The following is a 13,830-nucleotide window of genomic DNA, read 5'->3' as shown; positions in this document are numbered from 1 at the left end:
TCATCCCATTTGAAGCAGAGCCATTACACAACCCATCGCAGCAAGCCTCAACCCCATCGCACACCCCATTGCCTTAGCCATCGTTGATCTATCCAGTTTTCATAATCCTATCTAACCTCAAAATCCTCCGAAAAGTCAAGATTTGATTTCAATTTTGAAAAGCCATCGTTTGATTTCAATTTTAATTTCAACTTTGTGGATATATAGTTCGAACCTGCTTTTACGAAAATGAATTTTAAACATGATAATCGTTGAAAAGCAAATTTAATTAATTTTTAAAATTAATATGGGTGGCAAATAGTCAATAATGAGGTGCCAATAAAATTTCCCTATTTATTATGGGAGCCAGCTTGCCTTCCCTAATCTAAAACACCGGTTTCTCTTTAATTAATTGCTTTTAAGCAAATGTCCCATCTCTCTCTGTTGGTGTTTAGGTAGACAGTAAAAATATCAATCGGTGCCTGGTGTTCTCGGCTGGATTAAGTCTAAACTTCCATCCAAACAAGCCGGAGAAAACCAGTAAATCACATTAACTCCATCACCGGTCAACCTGTGACCCGCTCGGCTGGCTGTTGTACCTACAAAGGTGGCGGCTTCTTTACAAGTGCTTGTCTTGTCAGCTCAGCAGCTTCTCGTTAGGGCTTTCCACTCGGCTTTCTGTAGACTTCACCGCACCCAATCGCCTCTTCCTCGCTACCATGGGCAACACATCCTCGATGCTCACTCAGTACGACATCGAAGAAGTCCAGGACCACTGTAACCGCACATGTAAGTTGCTAATCCATTCGCCAATTTCTTAGTTCCCCCTTGCGGATCAAGGAGCTTAGTATTTCTGAGTTGTTGGATTTAATTTGATTTGATTTGATTTGATTTGAAGTTTCGCAGCAGGAGATAGTTTCTCTGTATCAGAGGTTTTGTCAGCTCGATCGCAGTGGCGGAGGTTTCATCTCCGCCGATGAGTTCTTGTCCGTACCTGAATTCGCCGTCAATCCTCTTTCTCAGGTACAAACACATAAAGGATTAAAGGTTAAATCTTTTTATAATGTGACGTAGATCATTGGCTGAAAACTTGGGCAGTAGATTTCAAAGATTGATGCTTTATTTTGATAGAGCACACCATGTGATCATGTATTGGCGAACGATGCAAATATTTTATATGAGTAACAATGAAGTGCTGTAAATCTTTCAGAGATTGCTGAAGATGTTGTATGGATTGAACTTTAAGGAATTCGTAGCTTTCTTGTCAGCATTCAGTTCTCGTGCAACCTTGCAGCAAAAAATTGAGTGTAATATTTCTTTATTAATGTGTCACTTCAGAAATCTGGGGCTACTATGAGCTTTGCTTGCTTGTTTTGTTCTCTATTTCTGAGTTGCAGTTTGGGGTGTCTATCTGTTTTGCAGTTATTTTTAAGGTATATGATTCAGACTGCAATGGGAAAGTCGCATTCAGTGATATGTTGGATGTTTTACGGGATTTGACGGGGCAGTTCATATCTGAGCAACAGAGGGAGGTTGGTTTCTATCACAAATTTGTCTCCATATTTTATTTCTCTTATGCTCTGATTTGGGCTTGGTAACAAGGCTTGAGGCACTTGAGTTTATGCAATGATTCAATAGTTCAAAAAATTTCTTTTTGTGAAGTATCTTTACTCATCGCCAATATGTTTATTTGGACTATGTTGAGGTTACCTGTTATATAGCTATTCACCATTTGTTTTAAAGTTATCAATCAAAAGTAGTCTGGTTTTCCATCTAGGATTCAGGTTTCATTTCAGAGATGATGTGACACTCGGTTCTTGGGCAAAGTAGGGGAAAATTATTATAATCAGAAATCAGAAGACTGACTAACTTCATGAAAGTACCTTCTTTGAGACCTAGTTTCCAAATACTACGTATTGGTTTTCTTAATACAAGAAAAAATAAGAAGTAACTGTTGAAAACATGACTTTCATCTTTCTTCATACAAGATTAATACATTTATGCTGCTCTGAAACTTTTCATTACAATGTCTGAGAAGGTGCCTATTTATGTGTTTGATATAGTGGTTATGCGTTTACATCTTTCTGCAGCAAGTGTTGACCCATGTCCTAGAGGAATCAGGCTATACAAAGGATTCTTTGCTAAGCATATCTGACTTTATGAAGGTACCACAACATTATAAGTTCTGTCTAGTAATTAATGCACGTTATTGTAGATATATAACTAGTCTGGTCTTTGTCTTGCATGACCTCACTTGTATGATTTTCATTACTCCGCTTAGCTTGTTTCATCTTAGTGATTGTGTTATGAATTTTGAATCGCTTGACTTGTAAAACTCTGTTTTGACGCTGCCCTTTCTAATCATGCCATAGAAGACAATGAGATGTGCTCTGATTAGTATAACTTGGGTTGCTTTTGGAAGCAATTTTTACAATGTTCATGGAACCATGGATTGAATAAAGGAAAGAGAACTTCGATTTCTCATTTCATTGCCATGCATGGAGTTCAAGGGGTATGGGTATGGCATTAACCTGTCAGATTTTCATTAAGGCTAGAAGTAATAGCTGCATTTACCTTTGCAACGGTAGGTTATTCACACAGAGAGAGATATCTCTATGTATGAGAGGGGCTGGGTTGCTGGGGATGGAGGTCCCTCTAAATTTTTTCTGAATTTATTAAGTTATCCTCATTGAAGTCACACAGTTGTTGGGTCTAGCATAAATGTGATAAAACTTAGTGTCATGCTAGAATGATTTGAAGGTTTATATCCCAAGAAGTTGAGATGTTTTTGTTTCCCCTCTGGTTTGCTTTTCTGTAAACGTGTTTTTAACTTTTGTTGATATTCCTCTATTTTTACCTTTTTCTTTTCTAATCAGACTAGTAAATACTTTTGCAAACATTATTTGAAGTATGCATCAGCTGATTTTTCATTTCCAATTCACATCTGAAGGGACTTTTCTTCATCTGTCTATGAAATGATTATACTTGCATTAAATTCCTAATTATGCAATAAATTTTGTAGAAAGCATATATATTAGCTGAAAATAAGTGAACAATGTAAAAATTTATTCCTCATTGTTTACAGACTCTTTGCAACTCTGATTTGAAGATGGAGGTTGAGGTTCCTGTGGATTGAAATGAGACTGACAAATCTCAAAGTTAAAGTTGGCCAGGCTTAAAAGCCGGAGGCACAACGTCCACTGTGTGTTCCTTGTAAGTCTGTAGAACAGTATAAGCACTTATGCGGGAGTGGCATTGCTCGTTTTGCCAACTAGTTCATAGAACAGTAGTACAATGTATTTCTATTACACAGCTTTGAGCCTTTAGAATTACGTGGTAGATGGCAAATGGTTGATTGCTAGTTCTTCTGCTTGTTGAATAACGTAATTTATGGACAGTTTTCTGCCGTTGGACTTACGGACAAATGGTTCCTTAATTTTCAGATGCATCATCATGCATGGCATTGGCATTCAAATCCGTGTCCACCATTCAGATAAAGCTAACCATGCTGATTAAATATTCTTCTTCTTGAATCATTTCTGTTCGTGTATCCTTTTTCTTCCTTTAATAAGTTTGGCTTAAGCAAGGCTTAGCAAAGTGGTTAGGAGTCTGTGGCCCCAGTTCGAGTCCCCCTCCCAATATCGCTTATATATAAAAAAATTGTCTTTGGCGTAACGTCTCTCTCTCTCGTATTAGGATTTATCACTGAGTTGGTTAAAGTAAGACCGCCTGGAATCTGGATCGGACTGAAGCCCGCCATGATGAATTTATTCTGGGCCATGCTTATTCTTGAATTATTGTTGACCTTTTTTTCTTTATACTTTGTTGGCCGTTAATGAGGATGTCAAGCACGCCTGTGCTTCTTTCTTTTCTCTGCTAATTACTTTTGCGTAAATTAAATATGAAAAAAGAGAGTATAATCCCATCCAGCCATACTTAATGTAACATGTCCTACATAATAAGAATATGATGCAGGCAGGTATCATGTTCATAACCAAATAAAACTGAGAAGGAAAAAAACGTACTGGACCACGTACAAGAAGCTATTTTTATCATTTATTTTCCCTGTATGGACTTGGACTAAACTTGAGATTTAAAATTTTAAGTGTCACATCACATGTACTAAAATTCCAGGGCAATAAAAGAATCGATACAATGTGAAATGAAGATCCAGGGTGTGTTTACTATTACCATCGTGCCCATTGGATTCTGATAAATCATGATTGTTAAAATAGCATAGTTGACCCCTCCATGAGATTCCATCCAGATGGGAAGGGAGATAAGGATTTACCCAAAAGGGGAAAAAATAAGAAAGAATCTTTTATTTAAGCTGAGTACATATATGTAACATATATGAGATGGTCGGTCTGTAGTCGGCAGAAGAAGAAGAAGAAGAGGACCTTCTGCCTCGCCTGCTAGCCCATGTATTCTAATTTGTAGCCGTTAAACTAGCTGCAAACGAGTTTTTGAAAAATGGAAAGGACCCTTTTAATGGCGGTTGCGGGACAAAAGGAAGAAGTGGGGGCCCACCTTGCTATGATTAAGACAATTGGATTTTAGTCCATTAAGGAGACAGTGATTGATTGGTGGACAAATTGGAGCTCTAATCGGGCAGGAAATGTTTTTATAGGGACAAAAGGTAAGAACGACCTCGTTTCGATTGATCTTTGCATTTGGTTGGTAGAAAAGAGATTGTCTTTGGCAGTGTCATGTATCAATCATCCACCACCTTCGTGGTTACAAGGAGGCAAAGGGCAGTTTTGTTTCTTAACCTATTCATTCAATTCAATGCCTTTCTGTTTCAGATATTTCAAAATGAATGCTGCTGCTTTATAAGGAAGCCAAACCAAGCGCCAAGCTGTTGCTAGCAAACACAAACATTCATTTTTGGTATGTATACCTTAGCCTTTTCTATACTTTCCATAAACAAAATTACAAAATTAAAAAAATGAATGAAGAATTTAAAACCTGGGAAGCTATAAGCACTCGCGATGTTTCTTTGCTGCTTCCCATTTTGTCATTGAGTGCACATCAGAAAAAGTTGGATTTGTTTTTATGCCTCTTCCATAAGAGAAAAGCATGAATGGGTTTCATTCCATTTTGTAAACCATAGAATCTTTGGTCCGGAGAAACAAGTTTCATGTAATTTGTTTTCTTCTTCTTCTTCTTCTTGTTGTAGCAGAAAAAATAAAAACTTGACAGGTTTGATTCTTTCTGCAGTGATTTTTCTCAACTGGGTTTTGTTCTTAGGATCAAGTTTAGGCCTTCTTCTGCACAACCATCAGGTAATGTTTTTTTGTGTGGAAATCAGGTTCTTGGATTAGGAAAATTAACTGGAGTTGTATTCACTTTATTCTAGGCACTAGTGTCTATCTCATTGTTCCTGTGGCATGTGATTGATTCAATTTTGCTATCTGCTACGTGAATCTTGAAGAAGATAATGGTAATTCTGAATAGCTGATAAATTTGCACTTGTTTTGTTCCTAGAATCCAGTCTGATTTCTCCTCTATTAACTGAGATGGCCGAGGGTAGTATGCCTGGGATGCCTGAAGCTGATATAACAGCCCTAACTGAAGCGCTTTATGCTCAACAACAACTACTGCAAAAGCTTTACTCTGAACTGGATCAGGAAAGAGAAGCATCATCTACTGCAGCTGATGAAGCTCTATCCATGATACTGCGCCTGCAAGGAGAAAAGTCTGCCATGAAGATGGAAGCAAGTCAATATAAGAGATTGGCAGAGGAAAAGATATGTCATGCTGAGGAAGCTCTTGCAATATTTGAAGATCTCATTTATCAGAAAGAAATGGAAATTGCTTCTCTTGAGTTCCAACTTCAGGCTTATAGGTACAAACTTTTAAGCATGGGTTGCAGCACTGAATTAGGTGCCGGTGAAAATGTATATCCAGAGAATTTGTTGTTTCAAAGAAGTGATCTTGGCAATGCGGAAACAGGTGTTAGTGGGACTATAAGAAGAATCAACTCTCTGCCTCCACTTGAACTCAAGGAATTCCTCAACAAGAAAAGCACTACGGATAAAGACAGAGACAGAGACAGAGACAGAGAAAGAGAAAGAGAAAGAGAAAGAGAAAGAGAAAGAGAAAGAGAAAGAGACAGAGAGAGAGAAAGAGACAGACCCATGATCCCTAAGCCAGAATGTGTTAAAAAAAAGCCAGAGAAAAAGGTGGACCAGGAAGTCAATTTCCAGAGCTTAGATGTAGAGAAGAAATCAATAAATTATGCAGGTGGGAACATGAATACAATCTGGGAGCAGATTAAGAAGTTAGATGCACGAGTGAAAGAGATATCAGATTGTAAAGATTATGGTAGGGAGAAATCTTTACTCTTGAAGGGTCCGTCCAGGACTTGTTCATTACCCTCAGTTCCAAAAGTAAGCGTAAACACATCACGTAACCCAACAAGCGAAGAAATTATTGCCAGTTTGGATAAGCTTAAGCAAAGTGAGATTCTACAGGAAAGGGAGGCAATTGTTAGTCCTTCATGCTCCTCAAGTGTCCATGATGTTTTTGAAGTCCCACAAAGTTATGAGAATGCTAAAGCTTGTGAAGGTGAGAAGAAAGAACTTAGTAAGTTGACTGTGGAAGTCGAGAACAGGCTGGGAAAGCCAGATTTGGTGTTGGATGAGACCAGTGAAATATATGCTAAAGATGAAACAGACAGGGTAAGGAAAATTTTGCATTGCAAGAAGCAAGAGAATAAAATATTTAAACCAAGAGATGGAATAAGTACTGCTGACTCTAATTTGAGGGAGAGATTGGCTGGGGTTACTGAATCTCAGCAAGCCAAATTTCAACAGCTCTGGAGGAGAATAGAGCAGCTTGAGGGAGAGAGAAATAGTATAAGGCAAGAAATTAGTCATGCAGGAGAAGAGGAGTTGAAGCTGTTTCAGGAGATACACGAGCATCTTAATTTAATACAGTCTGAAATGCGTAGTTGGAAGCCTAAGAAACCCCCTCCGCAGGATGACGAGCCCTTGCACTCTGTTATGGAGGTATGACCTTCTTGATTTTTTCCTTAGGGTATTTACTCACTCTCTCACTCTCTCTCTCTCTCTCTCTCTCTCTCTCTGCTGTGGACTGAGATACACATGCACATACACTTTTAGTTGTGAGGGTCTTTGAGCATGGCTTGCCAAGTATAAGCTGGAATGTTGGTTCACCTTGAATGCAAAGTTAAATGCAAAGTTTGATGACTTATTCCCAAATCTCAATTTTATGGAACAGGCAATGCTACACTTTTGGCTTTGACCAAGCAATTCGGTGTCGCTGATGAACTTCATGCATCATCAGTTTTAAAGGTGCTATGCAGAAAGGATTCCGTAAGAATATCTTTGACCTTTTCTTCTCCAGTGGGTGGTGTGAACTAATAAATTAGATTCTTTGATTTGATTTGTATAGCTCCTAATACAATGTAAAATTTTCAATCTGTACATTGAGTCTTACTACAGTACAAACAAATCTTTCTTCTGAATTAGGATTGTACAAGGAATGCTTCCATGTACATTTTATTATTTTGAAATTGAAATGCAGGTTGTAAGTGAGTTATTTCTCAACATAGATACCATGTTTTACATTTTCCCTCCATATAAAAAAAGTTACGTGACACATTCAACTTTTGAGCATAACTGCAAGAAAGCTTCTGCATACATTCAACATTAGATAATAGCGGAAATCAGTTGAGTGCCCTTGGTGTATCAGAATTTCCGGCAGAAATCTCCCTACCTCCTTTTGTTTTCTATACAATCTTCATGAGATTAAAACCAACTCTGCTATGTGTTTCCATGAAAGAGTAATCATGTAATAGTGACCACAATTAGGTCTTAGAAGACAGTGTCTCATTTTGAGCATGCATAACCACTATGTCAGATTTCAAGGCATGCCATGGCCTGGAGTATTTCCCAGGAAATCTAATTGATGTTTAATTCCAGAAAACTGGAGTGATAAACTTTTAATAGTGGAAAGATATTAACAAAATGCGTGGGAATTTAGTATATTGGGAGAAATTTAATGCAAGAGGTGCTTTCCTATGAGGATCAAGAAGAACTCAGAAAAAGGAGGCTATTCCATAGTCTATTTGTTATCTCATTTCCTCCCAAATGATTAAGTATCTCGACGAACGTTCTAACTTAGAAGTTATGCCTTCAAGATCATTGGGATCCCTAGCACAGCAAGGATAGGATATAGAAGGGAGAAAATCTAAATTGCAGGTATGCCCATACATTCATCTCTTTGCTCACATGGGCTAATGAAAGTGGGTGATACGTTGGAGGAAGATAGTATAGAACAAGCAGAACTGCTCCAAGGAACATCATTTATTTTGCATGTTTTCATCTTGTCACCTTGTTTGATCATAAGAAGGATTTCACAGTGGTGAAAAGAACAATTACTTAGAAGTTTAAAAAGAAAAAGTGAGACTTGTCTTTACAGGGTCCATGTTTTTATTGCCAAAATAGTTTGTGTCGGGACATTACATAAGTGATTGGACTAATTCTATTTTCAGTATTGTTGACCTCTATCAATGCTTTCTTAGGCATGTAGTCATATATAGATCTTTCATTTTAAAACTCCAGATTTCTTCACAACGTTCCAACCATTGATGAAGAGAAGTTGAAGTTGTGAAGGTTGCATATTGGATTTATGGATTTGTAAGTCTCAACTTGTTCGAATTCTTCGCATGGAACTGAATAACTTGTTACCAAAAAACTAACTTTTTTTTGCTAGCGCTTTTATATCAAGGACGTAAAATAAAGATTCTTCATTTGAGGATTACATCATTTGATTAACTTCCACTGAAAGATTGCTGAGTTCCAAAAGTTTAGATTATGCATTGCATATGTAAGTCAAGAATAAATTTTAATTTAAAATAAGTGTTTTGCAGTGATTCAAGAGTTAATTTATAATGAAGAGACAGGAGTTTCAGTTGCATTGCACATAGTATTAGTGGGGCAGTTTTCTATGGAGATCACCCAAAAACAGATGGATGCTTGAAGTAATATTTGCTTGTGGAGGTCACCATCTTGGAGCACCATGTCACATTGGCCTTCCCCTTTCATGCACAAAGAAGAGTTTGGCATGTAATTCTTTACTGCAAGTGGAACGAGCACTGTGTTTTATCATCATTTGCACCTACCCACCCCTAAAGCTTCTTTTCGTTTCTTTTATTATCTGACCAGCACATCGTTTATTTATAGTTAAACGAAAGTGCCTGAAGTTATCACTTTCTGCAACAGTATCTGCAATCAAGTGAAGAGTTCCTGCAGTTATACAAAAGTTCTGCATTTCTAACACGTACGAATACGATGCAGAAATGCCAAGGAGGAGGAGAGGTACGTGATCCAATTGAAGAGGCTGCAAGTAGTGGATATCGAATCATCAGACTCAGTAAAGTTTTTACATAAAATATTTGAACAGATGAAAGAAAGTATGAAAGCATTAGTAGTAGGGTAGGCCAAAAAGAGAACTAAATGCCTTTTTGGACTCTGGATATCAATCTTATTACATGAATTAGTTCTATTATTGAAGTAATGAGCAACAAAGTCTGTGTTTGGATGGTTCTGATATGAAGCAAGCACTAGTTTGTTGACTAGTGAAAGAAACTCTTCTTTATGGTTAGCTTAGTATAACATTTTACTGACTTTTCACGTCAGCACTTGGAGTTACGAGAAGGCAGTGAAATGTAGTCTGAATTGCATAATAATACGATCGAATAAGTATAAGACATGGTTAAAAGTTAAAACAAGTAAGAAAACAATTGCCAATTGCTTTAACCAAAAATTACAAATAAAAATCAAACAAATGAATTCAATTATCAGACATGAAAGTTCAAATTCAATGAAACTACTTCCATCACCGTCCCAGAGTCAGAGTGCATCAACTTTAAGGCCAACTTCTTCAATCAACAGTGATGAAGGATTGGATATATATTCCTTCACCTGACCCATTTCATGAGCTACATCTTGCATGCTTGGTCTCATTGAAGGATTGTACTGTGTGCACATAAGGCCAAGCTCAATCAACTCCAGAACGACATCCCACCATATTTTGTTATATTGCTTAGGCATTGAATCTGGGACACACCTATCTATCGCTTGTTGAACTATAGAATCAACCCTGCTGGGGTAGTGACTTTTTACCCATTCATGCAAGCTTGAACCTTCATGAAAAAGGATGTCGGTTGGTCGCCTTCCGGTAACGATTTCTAACAAAAGGACCCCAAAACTGAATACGTCTCCCTCAATAGAAGCGCATTTTCCCATCCCATACTCTGTATTTGGTCAAGTCATTGAAGGAAAATAGGTACATAATAGAAATGTAAATCACCATTTTAGCGGCAACACTATAATATGACAGGAAAAAAAAAAGTACATACCAGGAGCAATATAGCCAATGGATCCGCATAACAAGCCATCTGCTGAACTGAAGGATGTTGAGTCATTCGGTCGAATATTCTCATCACTGCCTTTCACTAATCTTGCAATTCCAAAATCAGTAACCAAAGCCGTCATGTCATCATCTAGTAGAATATTGCTTGGTTTGAGATCACAGTGTACAACTCTAACAGGAGAATGATGGTGTAAATAGGCCACTCCTTCAGCTACATCATCGCAGATGCTCACCAACTGAATCAAGTTCAACCCATGGCTCAATCCATGGCTTGAGTAAAGATGCCTCTCCAGGCTCCCGTTTGACATCAATGGCAGAACAAGAGCCTTAAAATCCGGCCTACTGCAGGCTGTGATGATTCTAATCAAATTTCTGTGCCTAGTCCTCTTCAGGACTTGGCATTCCCTTTTAAAGCTTCCTAAAATCTCTCTATCTGTCTTCAAATCCAATACCTTCACAGCAATTACTGAGTTATCTTGAAGGACACCCTTATAGACATGCCCAAACCGGCCTGCGCCAATCAAGCTTGAAGCACTGAAACCACCAGTGGCTTCAATGAGCTGCTCATATGAGATTCTTGGGTACTTGAGTTCTTTCTTCTCTTCTTCTTCATCATCCCGCAAATCCCCATGGTCGAAAATTGCCAAGTGCCTTTGGAAATTTGACCTGTGCATGAGGGGGTACCCGAATATGCAAAAGATGGGAGTGATAAGTAATGACAGGAGAATTGACAGAATAGCCAAATGATGAGCATGTTTTTTCCTGCAGTTTGGCAGGCCTTTTATTGATCCACAGAGACCAACATTTCCGAGGAAAGAGTCTATGGTGAGTGAAGAAAAGGCCCCCTTGCTTGACACATTCCCAGAGAAGTTGTTGAAAGAGAAGTTGACTTTCTTCAGAGTTAAAGAATCTTGCAGAGATTCTGGTATTTCTCCAATCAATTGGTTTGAAGATACATCAAGTTTTTGAAGATAAGGCAACTTTCCTATTGAAACCGGAAGAGGTCCTTCTAAGGAATTTACCGAAAGGTTGAGGTGCTCAATGGCAATGCAGCTCCCAAGTTGTGATGGGATTGTACCAGAAAGATTATTGGAAGATAGGTCAACTGCTAGCACCATGTCCATTTTGCTCAACTCCATTGGTAATGGTCCATGTAAGTGATTACTAGACAGGTTCAAGTATAGTTTCAAGCTCCTCAGTCCTGCAACTTCACTAGGAATTACCCCTGAAATCTGATTGTGAGAAAGGTCTAGAATCTCTAAATTGATGCACTTTCCCAGACTTGGTGGTATGGTTCCTGAGAGTTGGTTCTCATAGAGCAAGAGCCTTCTTAACTGGGAAAGGTTTGCGAAACTATCTGGAATTGAACCAGAAAGCTTGTTTTTCGATAAATCTAGAAGGCCTAAATGGGGAATGTCACCAAGAGTGGGTGGAATCTCACCAGAGAATGAATTGTTGGACAAATACACCCTTTCTAGCTTTGTCATCTGGCACAGTTTGGGTGGGATGGTTCCATTCAAAAGGTTACTAGACAAGTTTAGCAGGGTGAGATTGACAAGGTTTGAAATTTGAGGAGGAATTGAACCATAAAGAAGATTAGCATCTAAATGAATTTGTACAAGATTGGTAGAAAGATTACCAATAATAGGAGGTATCTCTCCCCCAAGATTATTTCCAGCTAATTCAAGCTCTTGAAAGTTAGAGGCATTAACTAAAGAAGTTAAAAAAGGTTCAAGGTTAGTGTTACCATTATGGCTCACAAAGCCATTGTAGGACAAGTAGAGGTACTGTAATTGTGGCATTTTCTGTATAATCTCCAATGGCAACTCCCCACTTAGCATGTTAGACTCCAAATCAAGCCATTCCAGTCTTGAGGAGTTTGCAAGGGCTGCAGGAACCTGACCTACAAGATGATTGGACCACAGTAGAAGAAACCTCAACTGTTTAAGCTTACAGCCATCTGCTAAAGGGATTTTTCCGCTTAAAGAATTGTTAGATAGGTCAATGTACTGCAAAGAAGAAGAAGAATGATTGCAGAAAAGCGTCACTGGAATTTCACCCTCGAGCCGGTTGCTTCCCAAATCAAGATATACTAATTTGTGAAGAAAACCAAGTTCAGCAGCAATGTGTCCTTCAAGAAGATTGGAAGATAAGCTGAGCTGTCTAAGGTTAAACAGAGAGCCTAATTCTCCTGGAATGTGACCTTCAAAAAAGTTTCTTGACAAGTCAAGAATGGACAAGGAAGAAAGATTAGCAAGAGCCGGAGAAATGGGGCCCCTGAGAGACCTTCCACTAAGATCAAGCTCTACAACTTGGTCTCTACCCTTGTTGCACCTGATGCCTGACCAATTACAAACATGAACACCCGAAGAATTCCAGTCCTCTAAAGCATGCTCGGGGTCCGAAACAATCGCTGTCTTGAAAGAAAGCAACGATGCCTTATCTCTCATTGTTTGAGCATTTTCTTGGCCCAAAACCACAGCCAAGAAAATGATCAAACAGAGCAAATTAAACAAGGAAACCCTTCGAACACCAATCATGATCATATCAATCTTCTCCATAATTTTTTTTAAAGAAATTGATAAAAACAAAGTGATCAGAAAAGAAAAAATATGTATAAAAGAGTAGTTCTGGATGGCACAGGAGAAATGCATGCACCAGCTGCATGAGCTTGAGATTAAGATAATGAAAGCTTGGAGATGTCCAATGCCAATAAGTAAGCAAAGCAATGCTTGGAAAATTTTGAAAATCTTGTGCCTAACTGCCGTTTGATGGAGTGGATGTACGTTTGGCGCCTGTGATCTTTGACTTTAATTACATCCCACCAATAGCGTTCATACAATTGTGTGCGTGTAACATGCCAAGTAAGCAACGTTAATGCAGTACATGTCAGCACCGGCAGGCCTAACCATTTTATTTTATACTTAGCTTTTGTTCATGAATTTATCTAATCATATTAGTATTATGTTGTTGGTTTAGAGATGTGAGCGCAGAGATTAGTGGATGGTGTGCTGTGGGGAAAATATAATAAGCACGCTTGAGGAAGCTGATGTGGTAAGTGGGTGTTTGGATTTCGGTATATTTGTCGGCCCAGCGCCTCACAGCTCATGCATTTACACACACGCTGTTCATTAATTGGTATTGTAGCACTAAGAAGAGTAATTAAGAAATGTACAGCAGCACAATAACATGCAACCAACATAAACAAATAAAAAGTTTTGATTATAATTTCTAACGTGTTACATGAGAAATAAATGAAATGTTTACTTATTAGTCGGCCAGAATTAAGGTACATTCTTTTAAGCATTTGTAGCAGGAGTTTTAGACAAGCTTGTGAACCCAAGTATCTCGAGATTGGACTGGATTGGAGTTAAGTGCCAACCCATCTTAAAATTTATAAGAATATTAAATTTGGGTATGATGCAATAAGTTCGACCTTAATGTTTA

The 13,830-nt window shown here is 38.3% G+C and overlaps 3 protein-coding genes across 8 annotated transcripts; 2 read left to right on the top strand and 1 right to left on the bottom strand.

Annotated features, from left to right (window-relative positions):
- Positions 1–373: 373 nt before the first annotated feature.
- On the top strand, positions 374–3,404 carry LOC103341299 (uncharacterized). The gene is made up of 6 exons (XM_008244806.3): positions 374–768; positions 878–1,002; positions 1,190–1,286; positions 1,402–1,511; positions 2,070–2,144; positions 3,065–3,404. Exons 1-6 carry the CDS (start codon positions 699–701, stop codon positions 3,113–3,115), a joined length of 528 nt encoding a protein of 175 aa, XP_008243028.2. The 5' UTR covers positions 374–698; the 3' UTR covers positions 3,116–3,404.
- A 440-nt stretch (positions 3,405–3,844) lies between these two features.
- On the top strand, positions 3,845–9,579 carry LOC103341300 (uncharacterized). Of its 6 annotated transcripts, XR_016122702.1 has the most exons (6): positions 4,668–4,869; positions 5,200–5,264; positions 5,467–6,992; positions 7,225–7,319; positions 8,571–8,645; positions 8,879–9,579. XR_016122702.1 is itself a non-coding variant. In XM_008244807.2 (5 exons), the coding sequence occupies exons 2-5, from the start codon at positions 4,799–4,801 to the stop codon at positions 7,246–7,248; spliced, it is 1,686 nt and encodes a 561-aa protein (XP_008243029.2). In that variant the 5' UTR covers positions 3,845–4,618; positions 4,785–4,798; the 3' UTR covers positions 7,249–7,553. The 6 variants fall into 6 exon arrangements, 4 of the variants coding, with proteins under 4 accessions (XP_008243029.2, XP_016651689.2, XP_088899008.1 ...); XM_008244807.2 differs by lacking the exons at positions 8,571–8,645; positions 8,879–9,579 and adding an exon at positions 3,845–4,618 and having other exon boundaries at positions 4,785–4,869; positions 7,225–7,553; XR_016122703.1 differs by lacking the exon at positions 8,571–8,645.
- A 161-nt stretch (positions 9,580–9,740) lies between these two features.
- LOC103341301 (Leucine-rich receptor-like protein kinase family protein) lies at positions 9,741–13,038 on the bottom strand. Its single transcript, XM_008244808.2, has 2 exons — positions 10,370–13,038; positions 9,741–10,264 (listed from the first exon to the last, which is right to left on the bottom strand). The coding sequence occupies exons 1-2, from the start codon at positions 13,035–13,037 to the stop codon at positions 9,861–9,863; spliced, it is 3,072 nt and encodes a 1,023-aa protein (XP_008243030.2). The 5' UTR covers position 13,038; the 3' UTR covers positions 9,741–9,860.
- Positions 13,039–13,830: the final 792 nt, after the last annotated feature.

The sequence above is a fragment of the Prunus mume genome, linkage group LG8, assembly GCF_029339155.1.
Source record: "Prunus mume cultivar Tortuosa linkage group LG8, ASM2933915v1, whole genome shotgun sequence".
Taxonomy (NCBI): domain Eukaryota; kingdom Viridiplantae; phylum Streptophyta; class Magnoliopsida; order Rosales; family Rosaceae; genus Prunus; species Prunus mume.
The sequence above is the reverse complement of the archived record's forward strand: the minus strand, read 5'-3'. Positions and strand labels throughout refer to the sequence as shown.